Consider the following 21411-nt stretch of genomic DNA (forward strand, 5'->3'; position numbering starts at 1 on the left):
AATGATAAAATTTAATATCTGTTTTAATACTCTAACATAAAAAAAAAACCCAAAGCAACCTACAAAAAAGCAATCATCTCCCTATTTTGTGTGAATGCAGCATACATACACCATTACTGTGTCTAGCAGTAATGCTGTATTTGATATCAGCTTTTTGTTTATAGACCAAATGTTTCAGGATTTAGCATCTACAGAGCTTAAAACGTCATCTGCTTGAAAGCCGGCACCCTGATTTAACACGCTAGATAAACAGATTTTATTTTATCTAGTTTGGAAAATGAGTGTTTTTGTTGTTACTGTTACACAGCAATTCCAAAGGGAAGGAGCTATCAACAGCATTTTCCAGGTTTCAGTCCCTTTCTTCCCAGTCACTCAGCCACTCTGCCCTCCAAAAATTGCTGCCCAATTGTAAGAAATAAGAACAGATAACCAACTAAAACTGGTCAATTTTATGTTATACTCTTAAATGGTTAAAATCCTTAAAAAAAAAGAAAAAGAAAGAAAGAAAAAAAGACGCTTGGTATACTAAGTCTCTCCTCCAGACTAGACGAAAGGAAAAGGTTTGAAATCTTCAGGTCTTCAAAATGCATCTAACTGACAACAAAGTAATGTATGTACTCAAATGGTTTACTCAGAGTAAGCGCTACTGAAAAGTGGAGCAAACAGAGTTCCATTTTAAAACTAGAAACCTGTGCTAAATAGCTTCATCTTTTCCGAAGACGGGGTGAAGGATTACAGATCCAAAGAACTCACTAAGAAACACAGTTAAGGTAGAGATGATTGTGTCAGTTCTGCACCACCACAGATGATCTTAATGAGCTCTTGTGGGGAAAGGTTCTGAAGGGAAAAGTTTATCTATTATCCCGAGAAGTAGATTATTTTAATGTTACGTCAAGGATTTTTTCCTGTTAAAATGTCTCCTGGCCTGAGCTAGAAAGAACTAGCAACACATCAAGGTACTCTTACCAGATCCTGTTGTACCAAGTAAAACAACTAGTTTACGAAAACAAATTTTAACAATTTCCTCTGATCTCTGTCTATTTCTTACTAGTCTGTATGTGTGTATAGTAGCCTAAGGCATCAGAAATTTGGGACATAGTCCCATGAAGCACATGTGTTATTCATGAGCTTAAAGGTCAAAGCAAGAAAGGGTTCATTTTTATCTCAAAATACAATAACGTTTACTGTCAGCAGGACTTCACTGCAGCAGTCACTGCGACATATACGTTTGCATGGAATGTGGCCTATACACACATATACACAAGATCAGCATCAGTGTTTGGAAACCTGGGCCAAATGTTACTTATAATGTAAAAAATAGTTGAAATTGTATTGATTTTTTAAAACCAAAACCTCCCAATTTTCAAAATGTATGGTCAAAGTATTTGTAAACAATGAACTCTGTGTTTTAGTCATACCATGACTACCAGCTTAATAACTCCTCCAGCGTAGCAGGTATTTCTTTAATAAACAAACTAGCATTGAAATAATCATCTTGACTGTGATCCACAAAGAAATGGGAAATTTGTGAAACTGTATGGAATCTAAATACATCTAATAAAACTGTGAAAGATGACATCTGTTCTTCAGTGGAAAATCAATTTTCCACTGAAATTTTCTGGAGATGGAAAATCCAGTATCAACCAACACAGTTCAGAAAATGAAGCCCCTGAAGATTTCTTTACATATTGAATCTAACTCAAATTGACATTTTGGTCTTTCTGTTTAATTTTAAATTGCAAATTTGGCTGCTCAGCAGCTTAATACAATCACCAATACACATTAATACCACATTCAAGCAATGATTATCACTTACTATTACACAATTGCATTGGTTACTTCAGCTTCCTACCCAAAGTTTAAAGACAGCTGTTTTCTTATTTTAGCCCTCCATTCCCTTTTCTTTATAAGATATATTTATCTTACCATTAAGAGAAGATGAATTTTGGAAGTAACAACACAGATGACTGAATTTTGGAGGCACAAAAAATGGAAGTTTTAATTGCAAACATATTTTGAAGGAGAAATCAGACCTTCTTCGAGCTTTTTTAGTGAACAATTCCTTTTTTCTGCAATTGTAATGAACAATTTTGATTCAGCTACATGACAGAACTAGTCATGCAGTGTTTCTAAATATTAAGATAAACCTAATATACGCTGAGTTGAAATCCTAATATATTGATATACTTCTGCTGATATGAACCTTACTTTACACATTGTAAGACTTCAAATAACAAAAAACATGTCAAACATGTCAAATCATACATGCAGTTCTATCCATGCTTGTGTTAACCCTGAATAGGTAGTACACCAGGGTGTCTGCACAAGGTTTTTTAAGGTTAAGGACTGGAAACTCAGAATTAGCAAATGATCAAATTTACTACTTGACTCCTAACATACAGCTCACTGCACTAAAGCTGACTCCTAGAGAAAAGCCCAAGTCCAGATACCACTCCAAAATCTCATGAGGAAAGCTGTGGAGATCTAGTGGAAGACAGATGAGAAAGATTTTACTTCATTAGGCCCACTTTCATAGAAGGAAAAAAAGTCCAAAAGAAATCCTCATCCATTCTTTACTTCTGGTCCTCAAGCGTTTTCTTAATGACCTGCATACTGCTCAGGTAGATCTGCAGACCTACTGCACAGGAGGAGTACATCTCTTCCTCTTGGCAACCTTAATGTGTGAACAGCAAAGTTCACTTTTCCATTACACCTCTGCATGGCCACAAGCCTGGAAGTTAAATCAGAACTTTCCCCTTATTTACGGGCAAAAGGGATTTTCAAAAGGCTCTCAGTGATCTAGGAGCACAAGTGCGCTAATATAAAAAATGTGCCCTTGCACCAGACCAAATAAATAAACGGGAATTAAACAGGATAGGCAAAATGATTCCTGACTCCTCTGAGTAACTGAGGGCTAAGCACCAAGCTGCACTTTTCAGACATGGACAGTTTTAAATTCATCTCACTCTAAAACCTGAAGTTGCTCACCTGGGAACAGAAGAAACATCCAGATTGCAGTAAAACTATAAATGACAGCAAGCATGTAGGACCCTGAGGCTTCTGAATCAAGGCCAGTCTGCAGCCTTAAAACCATACCAAGACCTAATGTTTCAGTGTCTTCCTTCAGCATCTGTCCCCCTTCTATTCTGAAGCAAGCGCACTTCATATGATTTCCTGTATGCTAGGAAAGGGTCCTCCAATTCTCAACAGATATTTGGATACACTTAAATATACAAAGGCCAAATATTCCTTTTTAGTAAATACCTAAAATTCTGAAAAGTTTTTATTGATCCTTTATCCTATCCTTGGTTTCCTGTACCCAAGATCTGAAGTAGATTCTATCAATTCTGACAGGTGTTTCAGGTAAGGGGGTCATGGATGGGTCAGAGCAAGACCTTTGGTATTTAATGACCCCGTAGCTTGTCTTTTGCACAAGAGCTTAGGTTACTACCTTTTATATGTTTTATTGAAGGACAAATAACTCGCATGTCATCATGCATCCAGGCTCAAGATTTTGTTTACAGTTGCTGTTCAAACAAAAGAGGATCATTTTCCTGCGCAGCATAAAAAATGAAGAGTGTATGGTATGACACTGAAGAAAAAATTGGAAATTATGATTCACTACACTTCTTTCTGCATGCATGGATAACAGAACTCCTATGGAGAAAGAAACAAATTTATGAAATAAAATATAATACATAACCTTGATACTCCTCTTCATTTGTGAAATTTGATATATCATCTCCATTATAATTTAATGCATTTGATATAATTCAATACTTTCAAGAATGAAAAATATACTTAACTTGGCTAAATATTTTTTATCGAGATCAACAATTTTTTGTACTTTTTAAATTTTATTATGGTACAATGCTGATACATATTTTGAAAACTGTGCCAGTGAAGAATAGGCATAATGTTAATAGAAAGCGATGCTAAGGTCACCTTTAAACATTGCAGAAAGCAGTTACTTTTTTATGTACAAAGTAAGTTCAGATTCAGAATCTGAATTTAGTTTGGAAATGTGTTTCATAGTATCTGAAAGTGGAAAATGAAGGAATCCTAGTGTTCTTATAGTAAGTCTGATACATTAGGCTTCATGATTGCTTTAGAATTAGATGAGCATATGGCCTATATTCCTGGTCCATGTAATCCTGAAATGAAGGTCCATACCAGTAGGAGAATAAAAGAAATTTTTTTATAACTCTTTGAAGTGCAGCAATATGACACCTCCTCAGAACTTACAAAGGTTCATAGTAGTACTACTATTCACATGGTACTGGCAGAAGGAAGGAAAAACAACTCCAGGACTGGGGTGACAAATTATACCACTGGAGATGGTGACAAAGATTGTGACTACAGTTAGCGTTTCTGATTTTGTAAGAACTCACCTTTCCCTACAACCAGAGAATCATCATAGGATTGTAAAGGCTGGAAAAGATAACTATGGTCAAGTGCAACAATTAATTCAGCAATGCTAAGTACACCACTAAACCAGGACTCTAAGTACCACATCTAAGTATTTTTGAACACATATAAGCAGCTTTCCTAACATGACTATGGTTTCTACAGTATGTTTTGCTTATATATCAGACTCTGTGATTCTAATTCACAAGATACTGATGAATTCCAGTGCATTTTTGAACACACCATTTTTTAAATCACAGGTTTAAGGCCTGGCAGCCACCTCTGTGGAGATAAGAAGTAAAAGAGAAGGTAGCAGACAGCTTCCTAATTGTCTACAGGATGCCTGTATAGTTTGTTTCATCTTCTACAAATTCAGAACATCTATTTCAGAATATATATTTCTAGAATACATATATCTGAGATCTGACCCAGGCCCATAAACTGCTCCAGTTTTGAAGTCCTCTAACAGAGTTTGGACAAAACCCTAAAAATGCTGCAGAACACTGAAATGTAGCACCCTTCAAACTGTAAGACCAAGTGGCAGTGTAACTCAGTAAGGAAAAAGCTTCTAGAAAGTCAAATGTATCAATCATACAAAATGAGATCTATTCTGCTACAAGGAAAAGCATGTGTGTAAAAGTGCAAAGTATTTGTAAAATGCTAAGTTAATAGGCACAATTACAGAATGGTTAAATAAAACCCATGAATGAGTTGCTGTCGACATGGTCGTAGAAATCTATTACCATGAAAGAGATGATTCTTTGCATACCAGAAATGATGAAGTAAAAGCAGCCTAAATGACTGTGAGAATGATAGTCCAGATTTAGAGTCACCTCAAATCAAAATATTGTATTTCAAGAACTTGCTGCATTAATCAGAAATAGTACTTCTGGTAATCAGAAGCAGTACCACTGACCGACCTTATGGGAAGACAACTTCCACCTATGAAATGGAAGCCAAAACATAAAAGACTCAGCCAAAAGAATTAAATGACTACATCATCACCAATGAGAAAGAGGGCTGGATATGGTAGATACAAATAGTTGATGTTTGAGATTGTCAGGGGTAATCTGGTGCCAAGAAATATTTGAAGGCCATCAAATAAAAAGCAACAGACCTGCATGTTAGTGGAACAGACAAAAGCCAGCATCAAACACCAAGTGTGAACGAGTAATGAATTCCTCAATGCTTACAACTGAATCAAAGTTCAATAAACATACCTGCTTTGGTTAAGAGATGTTCAGTATCTATTAACAGAAGAGAAGAAAAACTTATACTCCTTGGGCAAGGTGAACAAGCTCTTTGAGCCAAGACATAGCTGTTCATTCTTCCACGATACATTCAGTGCCATTCTTGGGCAGCTGTTTACAGCAATATGAAGCATGCTAAAGAGATAAGAGTGCTCTAGACAAGCATTATTAATTATACAGATTCAACTCTTCTCAGGATGGACAAATACTGTTCACTCTTATCCATATATTACTTTGTTTTGAAACGATTCTGAAAGACTTGAGATCACAGTAGGTAACAAACACCAGTGTTTAGTCTTTCATTTGAACAGAGTCCAAGAAATCCTGAGTAACTGCGGTGCACAGAACACTGTACACACAGGGCTGACATGCCAGACGAAAGGACAGCCTTAAAAGAACAGGAAGGTGGCATGGCCAGTGCAACCAAGGAAGCGAAGACAAGAACTTGGGTATGTCTGTTTGTTTCCTTCTGTTTGAAAACAACCCAAGGTTTGAATGCATTCAAGATTCTGGCCTGCAGCAATGATTGGGTGAACCAAGAGCTGCACAAGTGCCCCTGCCATCTATCCACACAACCACTTAGTATCACCAGAAGCTGATCACTGAAAATCATGCAAGTACTAATGTAACCAAACATTATTTCTTTTCAGCTCCCAGGCAGACATTTCATATAAACCAGATTTATCGAACTCTGTAAGCCTGTGTTTCTGGGCAACTTCACTCCCAGTGAAGGGCAAATATCTCATAATTTTATTCTTATGTTTTCCATCAGGGGAAAATATTGTATTTGCTCATGATACATTTAAGCAATTATTCTAACTTTCAGCTACCTACAAAAGGTATTTTTGGTCAATGAATACAACTGTCTATCAATGCTAAAACACTAGCTACCAGCTGGGAGGAGACTAAGAATGTTACTGCATTTTTGAACAACTTTCTGTCAAAATCTACATAACTAAATAAAGTCTACCAGCTAGGCTTGATGGCTAAAAAACCAATTAATAAAACTGGTCACTGACTGTGATACTAGTCGATCAGATTTCTGATTCATGGTCAAATACATACACTAAATTAGTCACTTCCTGCCTATAAGGGATACACATACGCAAACTGTTACACTCCTAAATATATGACAGCAGATGAAGGAGAAATCCTTTGAGGAATCCCCTGATGATCTCCCACCCCGAATGATGAAATTTGGCTCAAAAGAACAATTGGGTCCAAGGAAACTTCAAATGACTGCTTTAAAGACCAGTCAACAAGTGCTCACATTTTTTCCACTGGGCTTGAGGGGGGTTGGTCACAGTAGGATTATATGAGTTATATATTTCTCTAACTTCTGTCAGAGTCTGTAGCAATAGCTTTTGGAGACACTGTAACTCAAAGAGAAATAAACACAGAAAATTATTATCCAAGTGAAACATGGACAGAATTACTTCTGCAGGAGTTTCTGTGGCCTCATTTTAGTGTTCATTTATGGCATGATGCAGCAGCTCACACTGATAGAGGTGTATGGTGCTATTAAATAACACCAAGCCATAAAGCGACTAATCATTCTTCTAGCACGGATAAGAGCTGTACAGACTTGTGTCTAACCTCAGTGACATACTTTAAGACCTTGTGATTAAGTGCTTCTGGGTGCAGCAAAAGCAAAGGCTCTGTTCAGTGCAATTAAGATTGCAACTCTGTCTACCCTGTCCGATAAAGTGTCTAGGAAGCAGCAACGGAATAAAAATGTTTGTACCTTCTTATTCACATCCAGGTTGTCAGCAGCATGCTCCAAGTTTTACTAGTCTTTTATTTTCACCTCCACTATGCAATTAAAAACAATTTAAGCATTAAAACTTCATCAAACCTCCACTCTAAAAATTAACAGTGATCTCATGTGCTTTATAACAAGTTTTATTGACAGGGTAGCAATTTTTTCTTTCACATTGCTCAAGCATTTAAATGATGGCACATCCTGTGTTAGGGAAGGTACTAGCAAGAGAAAGGAATTCATTATAGCTTTCTACAGCCTGAACAACTCTTCTGAAAGCTACATAAGAGGAATCCTTCCGTAGGAGAAGAAACCAAACTACTGAAAGAGCTCTTCCACAAAGTTAGAAAATTGCTGCTTACTTTGACAAATCCTGCAGTATTTTATCCCCATGTAGTAAGTTATTGGAAGAATAGCTGAAATGTTCCTTTAGATTCAGAAAAACAGATACAGACAATAAGTAAATGCAAGGGAACAGTGTACCTCCTCTCACTGAGAGACAGATCTGCGATCTACTTCATCCCTTCCATTTCCAGTATGAAGCTGGCACTCTATCTTCCAACACATCTATAAAATCATTTGCAAATGTGACAGTAGTCCTTTTTTCTAGCGCAGCACACGACATCCAGGATGAAAGGCACGATTGCTTCTGGGTTAACTCCACAGAGTAAGCTCTTGAGTGAGCTTTCACAGGTTGCTATCTTCTAAGATACAGAGGGAACAGTGAACATTGGCCAGAGGAATTAATAAAAAAATGTGAGAGAAAAGGGTGGATTGTCCAACATATGAATATTTCTGAGGTGCTTCATTGAAAAAAAACCCCAAAACCAACCAGTCTAATCAAAAAGTAATCTGTACCAAACAATAACGCCATACGGACAACTGGATCAATGGCAAGTTTCAAACTTTGCAGCATCTAGTTTAAACTTTGTAGCTAAGAGCTGAAGAAAAGTGTAAAACCCATCTCAGCAGTGGACAACACAGCCATTCCTCTGTTAGCTACAACATACAGGAAACCAGCATCTGTTTTCCATCAGTCACACAGCACTGCAGTAACTACAGTGCAACAGTTGCAATAGCTGCAGGTGGCAGAGTGGGGCTCTGGATGTGGCTGAGCCTTGACACATTCCAAACTCACATTCCAGCTGAATTAATGTGATCAAAATGAATTAATGTGATCACAATGAGTTAATGTGATCTCTGCTGCCCCACGTAAAATTGTTATGAAAGGATGAAACTAATAACCATTAAAATGTAAAAATTGCATGCTGAACTGGAATTTGAATAGAAGAGATTGAAATCTCTTGGTTTGCCATTGCCGATTCAGACAAGTTTCCCTGGATTACTTTTCAAAAGCAGATGTCTCTGTTGAAATCAGAGGCTTTATAGCCATAAACCAGCTCTAAACTTATTAAACTTAGAAAACTTCAGCTCTGAAGCACCAAACCTAAAACGAGATAGAATTACTCAGTTTTTGCAAATAAAGGCCGCATCATCTGCAAGAAGGAACACTTTTTTCCATAGTTAATATTGTATGTCTCAATAGCATGAATAGCATGTGCTTTTCAATAGTAGCAAATATTTAATACTTCATGTTAAAGCTTTTGAAAATTTTTTTAAGCTCTTATAACATCAGAATCTCTTCTGCTGATAATGCCATTTGTGGATGACAGGTTGACCAGTCAGCTGAACTTGCTTCTGTGGTTGATATTTTCAAGTAGGTACGGAAAAATGGTTTCTACTCTAAGAATCTGGGAAATTCTGGGAATCAAAAAGAACTTAATACAATTTACGAAAGGCATCAAGGAATACTTAAGTATTCTAGAGTGGCTTCTTCACTGGCATCATCACTGGAATAACTACCAAACTGCTAAGCATTGTGGATTTCCTGCCCTTGACCTGATTCCTGCATGTCAAGCAGAAAGCAGATGGCATCAGGCACAGCTCCTTTATGACACTACTGCAAACTCCTGATAGCTTCTTCAGGTCACTTTCTTGGCTCTAACTCTGAATTTATTACATTTTTAATAGAACTATGAAAGCATGTAGGATAAATTCTACAAAAAAAATCACAACTTCAAAGAAAGCCAGACATTACCAAAAAAAAAAAGTCAAACATAAGAAAAGATGTAACATCTCAACAGCTCTGAAGGAGATTAATAACCCTTGCAAGATCTAATGATACCATAATTGGATAGAATAACCTCATTTAGTCAGTAAAGGGCACCTTATTTGTATATTACCATGAAATAGTCCTCTTCTTTTTTAAAGTTTGCCTTGAAAATAAAAATAGCATGTCTTTCTGATCTTTAAAGTATACTAATAGCTGCTTTGAGAAGAAAATACTACCTAATTAAAACTACAAAATAGAGAAGGCCTGTGAAAAAATAGTTTCCTCTACTTCAGTCAAATCTAGTTAAACTTATTCCATGAAATTTCACATTAAGTTACTGGTTTCACAAGAATCATTTCCTATTCTTCTTCAACTCAGTAAAGAATACATGTACACTGGCAAAATTTTTATTTTTCTTTAGAAAAAACATATTAGTGAAAACTGAATTTGAAAATTACACACTACAAAGCTAGCAACAATGAAATGAATGAATATTTGAAAAATAATGAAGAAGTAGCAATTCTTCAACTTTCCTGTGTTTAATTGAATCAGTTGTTTCTGTGTATTATGGGAATACATTTATCAGAATCAGTAGAGACCAAATGTTAATTATGAAGGCCAAGCAGAAATGAATAATCTTACATATAGACCCTGCACATTAGAACTGCAAAGCACTCTCGGATCTTATTTTATGAAAATGTACTAAGAGCGCAAATGTATAGACCCTTAGGAAGCAATTATCCCTACAAGATTTAGCTATAATTCAATGTGAAATATAATAAGAGATTTTAAAAAATGGTTTCACAAAGAAGAGGATTATTCTACTTTAACTATGGAAATAGGGGCCCACATGTTTCTCTGCATGACCTCTATGCAGCTGTGGGCATTGCCTGGAAGGAAGATTTGAAATTGGCCTTTTCAGTCAATTAATACAATACCCTATGACCAACAAGAATATTATAAAAATTAGTGCCAGTTTGGCATTGTGGGGCTGAATGGCCCACAATACTGTAAGGAATTTTCTATGCAATAAATACATTAAATATGGAAATTTTAAATCACATACAACTAATATGTACACAGAGATTAGTTAAGAAGAGCTATCCCACCAAGATGTGCAGATGTTATATGGCACAGTACGATGAAAGAGCATATTACAATGTACACTGCATCCCTTCTCGTCATATGTTTTATTTGTCACATTTTCATCAGGTGTGACATGGAATCTAAATGTGTAAAAACAAAAATCTTCAAAAGAGTGCTTGTATCATCCTTGTGACTTCCAGATCCTGAACCTAGCCAGATTACTGCCATCACACATCTCCCAGAGTTATAATGTGTCTCCCTGCCTCTTTGCCTCACTCCTGACTATGGATGGCTACTGCCTCAAAGAAGGGTGGCAGTAGCTATGTGAGCTGATTTATCAAAAAATAAATCTGAAAGCTTGCAGCTTCAGATTTAACCTAATAGATCCTTACATCAGTGGAATGAAATAGGTTTCTTGTGAATTGGTCTTACACTTTTTCCCTTCCAAGCAACTCACTACTGTGAGAAGATTTTAAAAAGTAAAAAAGAAACAATAGCCAGGGGGTGTTGTTCTTAAGTGTATTTCAGGGTGCCATAGAGGTAATGATGTCAACTTTTATCACAGACTTTCACACCATCCTTAATCTAGCTGATCCTGATTACCTTACTTTTATCCAGTTAAGATTGCAAATATCCCTGCACCACAACTGATGTTTACACTTCTGTTACTCCTTTAAGAAAATCTAAAGCAGATCAAATTCCTCATCCTCAGGATACATCTTTTGCCAAACTGAATCACCCGATTGCCTCAACGTTAATTAAGTATAAGAGAATAGGGAAAATTACAGCTTTTAAAAAAAACTTCCTTGGTACGAACTGTCCTGGACAGACTCAGAAGAAATACCTGGATTCCTCCTGGAGAGGTTAACAACACATAGCACAGTTCCCCAGTTTGAATGTGGAGGTGGTTAAAATAGATGTAATTCCCTGGATTATGGTGACACTAAAAGCTGAGTTGATATTTACCCTGTACCACAGAGGCAAATGGCATGTCCTATTTCTCCGAAAATGGTCAAATGTCCAGAGGGTGCTCTGCAGTGGAGAGGGGACAGGACGGGATGCTTGGGTCTGTACATGCACTCTGCACGCAGCCTTTATGAGCTACTGAGAGCACACAAGAGAAGGAGGTGGGAGCCAAGGACACGAGGGTTTCACAGGGGAGCTGTGTGACCTGTCACAGGGCTCTGGCTGGCTATTTCCTTCTCTGGGAGCTGTGCTGCTGACAGCAGCAGGAGCGCACCAGCCATCTGCAGCCAGCCCCAGAGCACCGACCAAGCCCACCCCTAAGCAAGTCACTGACATGACTTTCGTCCTTACCAGACATCAGTTTTCCAGACTGTGGTTACACTAGAAGTGGCTGATAAGCTTTTCATTTACATGAGGTCAGGATGCATGCTCATGTGCTGTATATCAAAGCTAACTGCTATTGGCAATATTTCATTGGGGCATTTTAAAGTTTTCAAGGTCAAGAATACAACTTGGCCTTTTAAAAAATATTACAAAGGACCTGTCCTCACTGTAGGCAACAGAAATATGAACTGAGACAAACTCTATGGAGCTACAGTATTAAAAAGTTCAACTTTAAAAAAATTGAAAAGCGGTCTTTTTTTCCTCCCCAGACTCTCATCTCTAAGAGACTATGATCAATTAACCTTTAACTTTGAAAAATAAAAAAATTCCTGTGACAGTCAGAAATGAAATTCTTTAAAGATTAGGTGCTGGGAGAGCAATATCAGGCTTAGAATGAAATCCTAGTAACGCTCTGAACTATCAAATCACTTCTTGCTCTGAAAATGTAATTATTCTCTAAGCGTTATGTCAGACAATATTAAATGCAAAAAGTGTAGCTTAAATAAAACTTTTTTCTAGCAGAAAGGCTCTCCGCACAATATTTTCAATGACACACAAAAAACAAGTCAGCATGCAATTAATGAAAAACAGTACTACGTTCAATAAGTAGCATGCCTGGCAAGCACTAACTTTAAGTGACACCAGATTTAAAACAATGCTGTTATTGCAGTCAGAAACAGCCCTGAATGTTCATGATCTCCATTTCTAGTCATCTTCTTTCAGTATTGCACATCTGATTTTGTAGTATTCACCGTAGATTTTGATGGCAATTAGATCCTGTGGAATATACAGCATTTGTGTGGCACAGAGCCTCTCTCCATTTATTATTACATTTATTGTTTTTCTTACTGAGAAATGTCAAACTACACAAGGATTTACTTTTAATCTTATACCTTGCTTTGGATCAGGTTGTTGTATGTATAATGTTGTTTCCCAAATTAAAAAAAAAAAGAAAAAGGAGGCAGAGGAAAATCTGTCTATAAATGAGATACCTTTGGATCTTAGTGTATAAATCAAACAGTTTTAAAATGACAACACAGTATAAACAGAGTAGCTTCTGTATTTCTATTGTATCTCCACTACCGATAAAAGATATTTTTAAGAATAAAGTGGCTGAAGAGGTGTGCACAATACTTGCACATCTTACCTGGCACAGTCTCTTATCCTGGCTAGCGGTGAGATTGCAGGGTATGTAGCTATCAATTCCACTGACATTACAATTTCCTTTTCTCAAAGCAGCAATAACCTGTCACTTTATACTGTCCTTTCTCTGACCCTCTCCCGCCTCTCTGCTCATTTTTATTCTTATTGACAAGACTTATTATTCCTCCTCCCAATTCCAAGTAGCTACCCTTTTGCAAATAGTAGTATCAACTATGTGGTCACTAGTAGTATCGGTCAACAATGTTATTAATATAGCACACACTGCTGGGAGCAGATCAAACAGCCATGCTTTAAAATATTAGTTTTCCAAAGGTACCACAAGGCAAATAGTTGCAGTTTCCTTCACCTTATACAGTGCAATATTGCAAGGAGAGATCTAAAGAATTTAGTGTTAATTACCAGCGCAATAATTTGGAGGATATGTTATTTTTTTCTTGTTGCTTTCATACCCAAAATAAAATAAAACCATAACAGAAGGGTGCTGTATCTGTGTTTAAAGAAGCAGTTGTTGGCAAACACCATAGCTCACTTCTGCTGAAATGTACACAACTGATATATGCAGCCCAGAAAGCTGGCACCAGGGGCTTACAACCTTAATTTGCCTGCAAGAAGAAATGGAGATTTACCTTCAGAGCACGTTCTTGATTGTTTTCAGCAGTCATATGTCTCGTGTTGTTTGCTGAAGTCTGGTTCTGCTCTTTCAGATGATGAAGCTCCTGCTCCAGCCGTTTGCACTGCAACGAGGAAAGAATCCCATTAAGTAGAGGAGTGTGGGCATATTTTTTTTCAACAAGCCAAACGACTTAACGTAAATAACCCCACCACCATTTCTGCAGTACTGAAAGCAGCAGACAAAAGCAAGTTACAATCCCAGACAGTACTAAAGCTACATTTTTAAAATGTGTATCATTATTCAGTTTCTTCCTGGTCCAATAGTACACCAAAAAAGCTATGAATCAAATAAGATATTTATCAGAATGTTGGGTTAAATTTCTGCTCCTAGTTATGCCAATATATGGCTAGAGTTTGGGTTTTATGTATTAAGTAAGAAGATATGAAAGAAAGAATGCATACTTTTTGAAATGCAAGCAAATGAAAGACCCTCCTCCCAAATCAAGGATCCAGCCTTTTATTAGAAAATATAGATGAAATTTTTAGACTTGTATTTTTCATACTAAGAGGTTACGCTAATTTTGCAACACACACAACATATTGAAAGAAGTTTTAGGGTTTTCTTTAAATATTTAACCTAATGACAAAATATGAAAAAACTGCCACTTGCTGCTATGTGCCTATACATGTAGACTTACTGCTGTCTGCTGAGCATTTATTTTAATGATTAAAAATCTGAAAGTTGTAAACCAAATTACATTTTTCTCTTTTTTATGTTAACTATAAATATCTTGCCCAGTTCCTTGGTTTGAAAAAGCAATTAGTTGTCTGGAGTTGTCTTTGCCTTACCAAAACAAACTATTTAACAACACCCCCCCAAAGAACAAAAAACCCAAAACACACCCCTCCAAACCCCAAAAAAACCCCAAAACAAAACAAAAAAAAAAACAAAAAACCCCCCACAAAAAAAAAACACCACCAAAAAAACCCCAAAAAAACAACAAAAAACCACAAACCACAAACCAAAACAAACCAAAAAACAAAAACCCACCCAAAAAACCAACCCAAAACAGACGAAGTACCAAGAAGACATATGGGAACAACTGTTAGAACTAAGGAAAAACAAAGTACTAGGAGAAGCATTTTACAACAACATACTAAAAGCAGGTAGTTTGGATACAATCACCAAAACCTAAGCTAGTAGACTGTGGGAACAAAGACAATTAATTGATAAAAAAATATTTTAATACATACTTTCTGAAAACACCAGCAAAAAAAGGAATAAGAATTGTGATATAATGCCCATGTAAGCATTGCTATTGTCAAATGAAAAACCTGGAAATGTCAGTCTTTTGTGGTGTGTTAGTGACTGTGGACAACACAGACCTGAGCTTGCCATCATGTATATGCATCCCATTCCGGAGGAATTCAGTATATGGGACAATGAAGCCTGGCTCATGTAAATGCTAAAAAATGAAAAACTGTGAAACAGAAAGCTTCGGAACTGAGAAAATTTAAAAGAGGCCTAAGTAAAATAAGAAATGCTAAAGAATCTTGAGACAGAAACTTTAAGGACATGCCGATACATACAAATCTTAAATACAAAATAAGGCATAAAAATATACTGCTCATCAGGTATCCAGTATAGTACATAAACCAGAATGATCCAATCCTCTATTTGAATGAATTTTAAACATTTGTAGGATCCCAAAAGTACTAATAAAAATTTCGTTCACCTATCTGTTGTTATATTTCATTACTTCTGTTAAAAATCTGCGCTTATTTCTAATAGGATTACCTATTTTAAAGGCAGTGAATCTTCCTGGCCTAGTACATTCTCTCAGTGTGCGCTGTAAACTCCCTTAATGTACATTTTATTTTTATTGCAAGAAAAGACGACATTTTCCCATAGATAGGGAAACAGAAAATATACTAAGGTATATTTCATGGAAAGTATTTTCACATATTTGAGATATTTAACATCTATGTTTATCCCACGCACAAAACACACAAACAGAGAGATTATGTTGGTTTTGTTTTTTTTTTTCTAGAAATACTTTGTTCTTAGTTTACGTGATCTAAACACTATTAAAAAAAAAAAAAAAATCAATCCACCACTGCGGGCACTATACGTTACATCATGTATGTTCTCCAGGACACTCACTTTTCTGCATTCTTCTTCAAAACAGTGTTTTGGAATCCACAATTTGACAACACAAGTTTATGCAGAGTAAACATTAATAAAAAGACTAAAATCTCAATTTACCATTAAAACCTGAATTTATAATCATGCTATTCTCTTGATTCCAAAACGTATGTGAAAATATGCTAAGAGCAAAACCTAGCTACAGCACTACACAAGAAAAGATCTTGGTGAACAGAGCAGATTGCACCACTGAGAGCATGGGTGCAATCTTAATTCTGCTCTCTATTTCACTCCTCTGAAGACAGGACACTGAAATAAGGAGCAGCAGTGGGACTCAAGGATCTTGCAGAGTACAGAACAAGTCAAATACAGTAAAGATGCAACACAGGTCAAAATGGATAAACCTCCCTATCAGGTCAACCCTGATATGATTACATCAAACTTGTGAACATTCTGTAATTTCTCTTTCCTTTCATTTCTACAGAGTGTTGATATATGAGAAAAAACAAGTAGGGCATTTTCAATTAGTATACTATTTCAATTTGATTTGGGACATCATTGAAAGAAAAGGTGATATAATTTGACCTTTGCACCTAAGTGTTGTTGGAAACACTGTAGTAATAGAAGGTACTCCGATTTATTCTTGGTTGTCTAGCAAGTAAAATCTTCAATTACCCTCTTTGTTAAAGCATAATAATAATAATAGTCTTAAACAGCAACACCGTGTATGTCTTAATAAAATTTTATGTTACAACTTTGGTATCTGAGCTACTTTTAAAATATTAGAAGAGTATTCTAAAGGCAAGCACGCCTTTTCATAAGAGCAGAAGCATATTAAATTTTAGTGTAACCTTGCTGTAAAGAAAAGTTTTAAAAATAGCATTTAAAACAATGCAGCCCTTCTATTCATTTGAGCCAACATTTTTTGAATTGTGTCATTAGTTGTTAGCAAGGTCCAGTAAAAATAGATGTTCTTTAAAAGAACATGTGTTTTTATTGGTTCACTCCAGGGCTCTAAAATGCCAACAGCTGCAAGTAAGAAACTGAATTTCCTTCTCAAAACATATATAAAAATACTTTTTGGAGCACAGCGAAGGGAAGACATCTTCCAACTTGGTAGTGACAAAAAGGAAATGTTGGATGTATCCTTTTAAGAAAGCTGAAAGCTAAAGGAAGTGTTTAATTTGAAATACTATGTCTAAGTTCTGTTACCTCAAACTTGTGAAAATTCACACTTGGGAAAACTTCAAACAGACAATATATTTTGTGCAACACAAGTTACATAAACATTGGATCTGAGTTTTAATTGTGCTCTTAAATGCAAAAACGTTCAACACATTATGAAACGCAAGATGTTAATTGAGAAAACTGCTTCTCTACCTCAGATAAGGTGAGTACATCAAAGAATATGAGAGCAGTGTAGACACATGTCAATGAGAAAATGTCTAGATCAGAACACTGATGACTCTGCAGAGTAAAGGATATTAAAGCCTCAGAAAAGGTAACATAATTTTATAAAAGTATTACACAAACAACTTACTAAGAATTAACCTTACTGTTTATACTGTTTATACTGCGTATATTCGCAGTTCTGTAGCCAGAGAGGGAATACAGACAATTGAAGGTACAAAAAAATGCACTCCCAAAATCAGTCATGACAAAGGTTTCCTCTCTTCTTTCAAACCCACACACTTGTTCTCCTCTCTGAAGGGATTTCCCCAGAAAGTCTCCTACCTTAGCTAGCCTGCTTCAGGTGATAATGTACTTGACAGACAGTGAATCTCATTAAGCCTACTCCAAGTCCTCCTTGAACAACCATCAGTGCCCAGCTGTACAGTTGTTAGTACATCATCCATTCCCAGCAACAGGGACTCAATCTTCTCTTTAACTGTATTTCCACCTTCCATCTCTTCTAAATACACTCAGCCTTTTGAAACAAATACTTTTGTACCCAGCACAGGATATATCTCAAGCAGCTAAGACACAAAATGAAAAGCAAAGCAGGTAACATACCAAAGGATAAGAAGAGATTCATTCAGGAAAGCTAAGATAGACAGCAAGCAAACATATCCTTCCCTTCTATCTTAAAACGTAAACTATTAGGCTACTGTTGAGTCTTTTTTAATGACCATCAGGTAGCATGATTCAGCAGAATGGGGATGTTTGTGAGAGGCACTGGTTCAAGATGCAGTGGGTGCTGACCCCTTTCAATGACTCTCCAGGTGGGAGTGTTGGAACACCACAGGGAAAATCCAGACAAATTGAAAAAGGAGCATCTGCTAAAAGGGACACTGATGGGGAGGTCAAGAAATGGCCCAGGAGAGTATCACTGAGTAAAGGCCACAAGGCCCACCCAGAAAGTGACTGCTAAAAGACAGGCCCAGTTCCAGTTATACAAAAGGAGCAAAGATGGTTTACCTTGAATCAAGTATTTCGGAAGATAGAAAAATCAAAGCAAATAACCACTTAATAGTGTTTAGCCTTTACTAGAAAATAAGGTTGCATTAACATATCAAACATAACTTTAGCACTTGTATAAACAAATCATCTTTAACATGCTGCCAGCTTTTCAGCATTCTCTTCTTCAACTTGTACCTGTAACACATTAACCTAGTGTTACGGTGCCTGCCATATCACAGATCGATGAGTTATTTTTTGATCGTTATTTAACGTGATTCTTCAGTGAGATGTTCTCAAAGTAAAAGATTCAGACATTACATAACAGTAAAGAAAAACCTGCAAGCCACTGGAGAAATAATGTTAGTAGGGACAAAGGTGGAATACAGCAAAGCATTAGGATTGAGCAGAGTGACCACCTGTCCCCAACCATTTGGTCCCTGAATAGTTTGTATGAAAACAACACCTATTCCCAGAGGTTTCATGCAGAAGCCAGTTTAACTCCACACTTCTTGGGTCAATCAGGCTGTTCACGTGCTTTCATAGAGACATAAATATTTTGCTACACCAGGATGCTTCGCTCTCATCTCATTGAACTAGGATGGTAATGTCAGATGAATTTCTCATTTTGTATTTCATCATAGATTTGACCCAAGAAAGGATACTGTGACACAACCTGGTTCAGAAAGCAACAGCTAAAACTGAATATAACAGAAAACCATAACACTTCCTTACTACAAATGCAGTCCTGGTGCCTATTTAATCCTATTACATCTATATTTGCTTTTAATATTACTATATGGCATATAATATTTTTCATTGCCTTTCATTAAAAGGAATCCAAACTAACCTCTCCTGAACTTATGGCAATATGCTACAGGAAAAAAAAGTCAACACATTATGCCATTTATATGTTAGGGAAGAAGGAAAGGAATTGATTTGTCTCTGTTATTAAATGTAAGGGGGTCAAAGTCTAACGAAACAAGTGTACTAAGATGAGGCAAAATTTTGCACAAAGTTCTTTCCTGAATTCTGAATAATATTTAATTGTTGTATTCAATTAGTACATACAAAAGATAGTATTTCATTGTAACACATTTGTTCATCTAAAGTCCTTATCAAAACTTAGGGTGCTTACAAACTGAAGAATCAGCACTGGCATAAACACACAAGAGCACCCTCGAGGAGCTCGCTGAAAAAAGCCACAGTGCCTAGATGGAGGTACTGTAACGTGCTTGTTTCTGTACTGACCTGAGTGAGGTCAGGCTGGTGAGGCAGGTGGACCTTTGGTCTGATCTAATCGCACCAGTCAGTCTTATGAGGCCTCCCTAGTCTAAAAATACGTAACAACAGTCTCCCACAAATAGCTTAATTCTGTCAGTAAACTTAAGGTAACATATTTTTATTCAAGTCACACAAAAATCAAAAGTGAGTGCTAAGTCACTCACTCTGGGTCAGCCAGTGCATAATGACTTGATTGCATATCAGTGCCTTCACTTCAAACACTGAGAACTCAGCCACAATCTGTGGACTTTTATGCACAAAGACCTTGCTGAACTGGAATTCTCAATTACTGAAGTAGTGTGAAATAAAAATAACCTAGTTACTATGAATAACTTGGGGAAATGGTTATATTCTCCAAATTCCGGGGAAGTCAGAGTCCATCTGAATGGCAGAACTATTTTCCCACGTGCGTATTTTCCTTTACGCATTTTAAGTAAAATGCTCATGAGCAAAGTAAGTGACACACCATACATTGGAAAATGCATCATAAGTTTATGGGGTACTGAGATCCTACTACTACACAGTGCAATACTTCCAGAAGTGATAAAGTGATTCTACATTTTGAAATACTTTAACACACATTCATTGCAGTGAACTACTGAAGTACAAATAACTGTTCCACACACCAAACATTAGAAAGACAAAGAAACAAAGCTACTTTTCCAGCTGTTATATCTTTAAGTCCTCACCTGTGGAAACCTGAATACAATAAATAAGCATGTGAAGCAAACAAAACAAAAAAATTATTTTTCTCTTAGTTGGTTATTTTGCTCACCTTTTCTTACTTTGTTTACAATAATCTCTACTTCAGACTGGCTCCCAGCTCAAATATGCCACATGGAATGCAAGTGTTCTCACACTGACTGCCCTTCTTCCTCCTCCCCTCAATACTTTTTTCTTAACAGTCTACCCCTTGTCCCAAATTCATCACAATTTCTGGAGAGGCAAACATCTTGCACGACTTGGATGCTATACACTCTTTCCTTTGCAGACAAAAATAATACCAAAGTCATCCAGTCAAAACACAAACCAACCTTTGGTGTCACTGTGAATTATGTACTTTGAACTGCAGATGTTTGGAAGCACTTATATAAATAGAATTTATCCTTTTTCTTCTAAAGTAATAATTTTAAAAGAAATAAAGAAATAAATTAGTTTCTATGTAATAATCACTAGAAATTTTTTCCATGAAATTATAATTTTGAACTAAGGTTTTCTAACCTCTGAGAAAAATTAATTCACTTCAAAGTTTTGGCAAACCATCAACAAATGTCTTTGAATGATTATTTATACAATGCCCAGCAGCTTAGAACTACCGGAATTTCAAGAAAGAAAAGTGTTTTTTGTAGAGTTTAGGTCTCAGAAACATCTCAAAAAATTTATATTCTATTAGTAAGAGAAACACTTAGATGTAAACACTTCCTTTTTTTTGGTAGCAGTGCAATAGTGTCTTGCTTCAAAAAGCTACAAAAAGAAAAGCATCAAAATACAATTAAAGCATTTTTGTTTTCTATCTCACTATAAGCCAGATGCAACCTGTAGCATTAAGGCAGATAATATGCTGTGGGCATGACTAGGTTTCCTCCTACCTTTCCTCTCCCTGTCTATTTCTGAACACTTCAAATGCAGCAAAACAAGTTTTCAATTATTTTCATTTTAATAGTTAAAGGAAGTGTACAGTAAGACATTCAGAAAATTTAGACCATAAAGTTTAACTGTTTACACCCTTCATGTTAACCATCCTTACACGTGCAGCAATTCCACAGCACTGAGTAGCACTGATACCCACTCAACTGCATTCTCTACATATTCTTACTCTCTTGCAATGATGATATTCCAAAGT

General features: G+C 36.4%; 1 protein-coding gene across 4 annotated transcripts in view; it reads right to left on the bottom strand.

Annotated features, from left to right (window-relative positions):
• Positions 1–21411, bottom strand: part of MIPOL1 (mirror-image polydactyly 1) — a 189253-nt gene that overhangs the window by 84422 nt on the left and 83420 nt on the right. For all 4 annotated transcript variants that reach the window (XM_040067221.2, XM_040067222.2, XM_058420957.1 and 1 more), the window contains one exon: positions 13756–13863. In XM_040067221.2, coding sequence (XP_039923155.1) covers positions 13756–13863 — 108 coding nt within the window. The remainder of the gene's footprint in view (positions 1–13755; positions 13864–21411) is intronic.

This window comes from Hirundo rustica, chromosome 6, assembly GCF_015227805.2.
Source record: "Hirundo rustica isolate bHirRus1 chromosome 6, bHirRus1.pri.v3, whole genome shotgun sequence".
Lineage (NCBI taxonomy): Eukaryota > Metazoa > Chordata > Aves > Passeriformes > Hirundinidae > Hirundo > Hirundo rustica.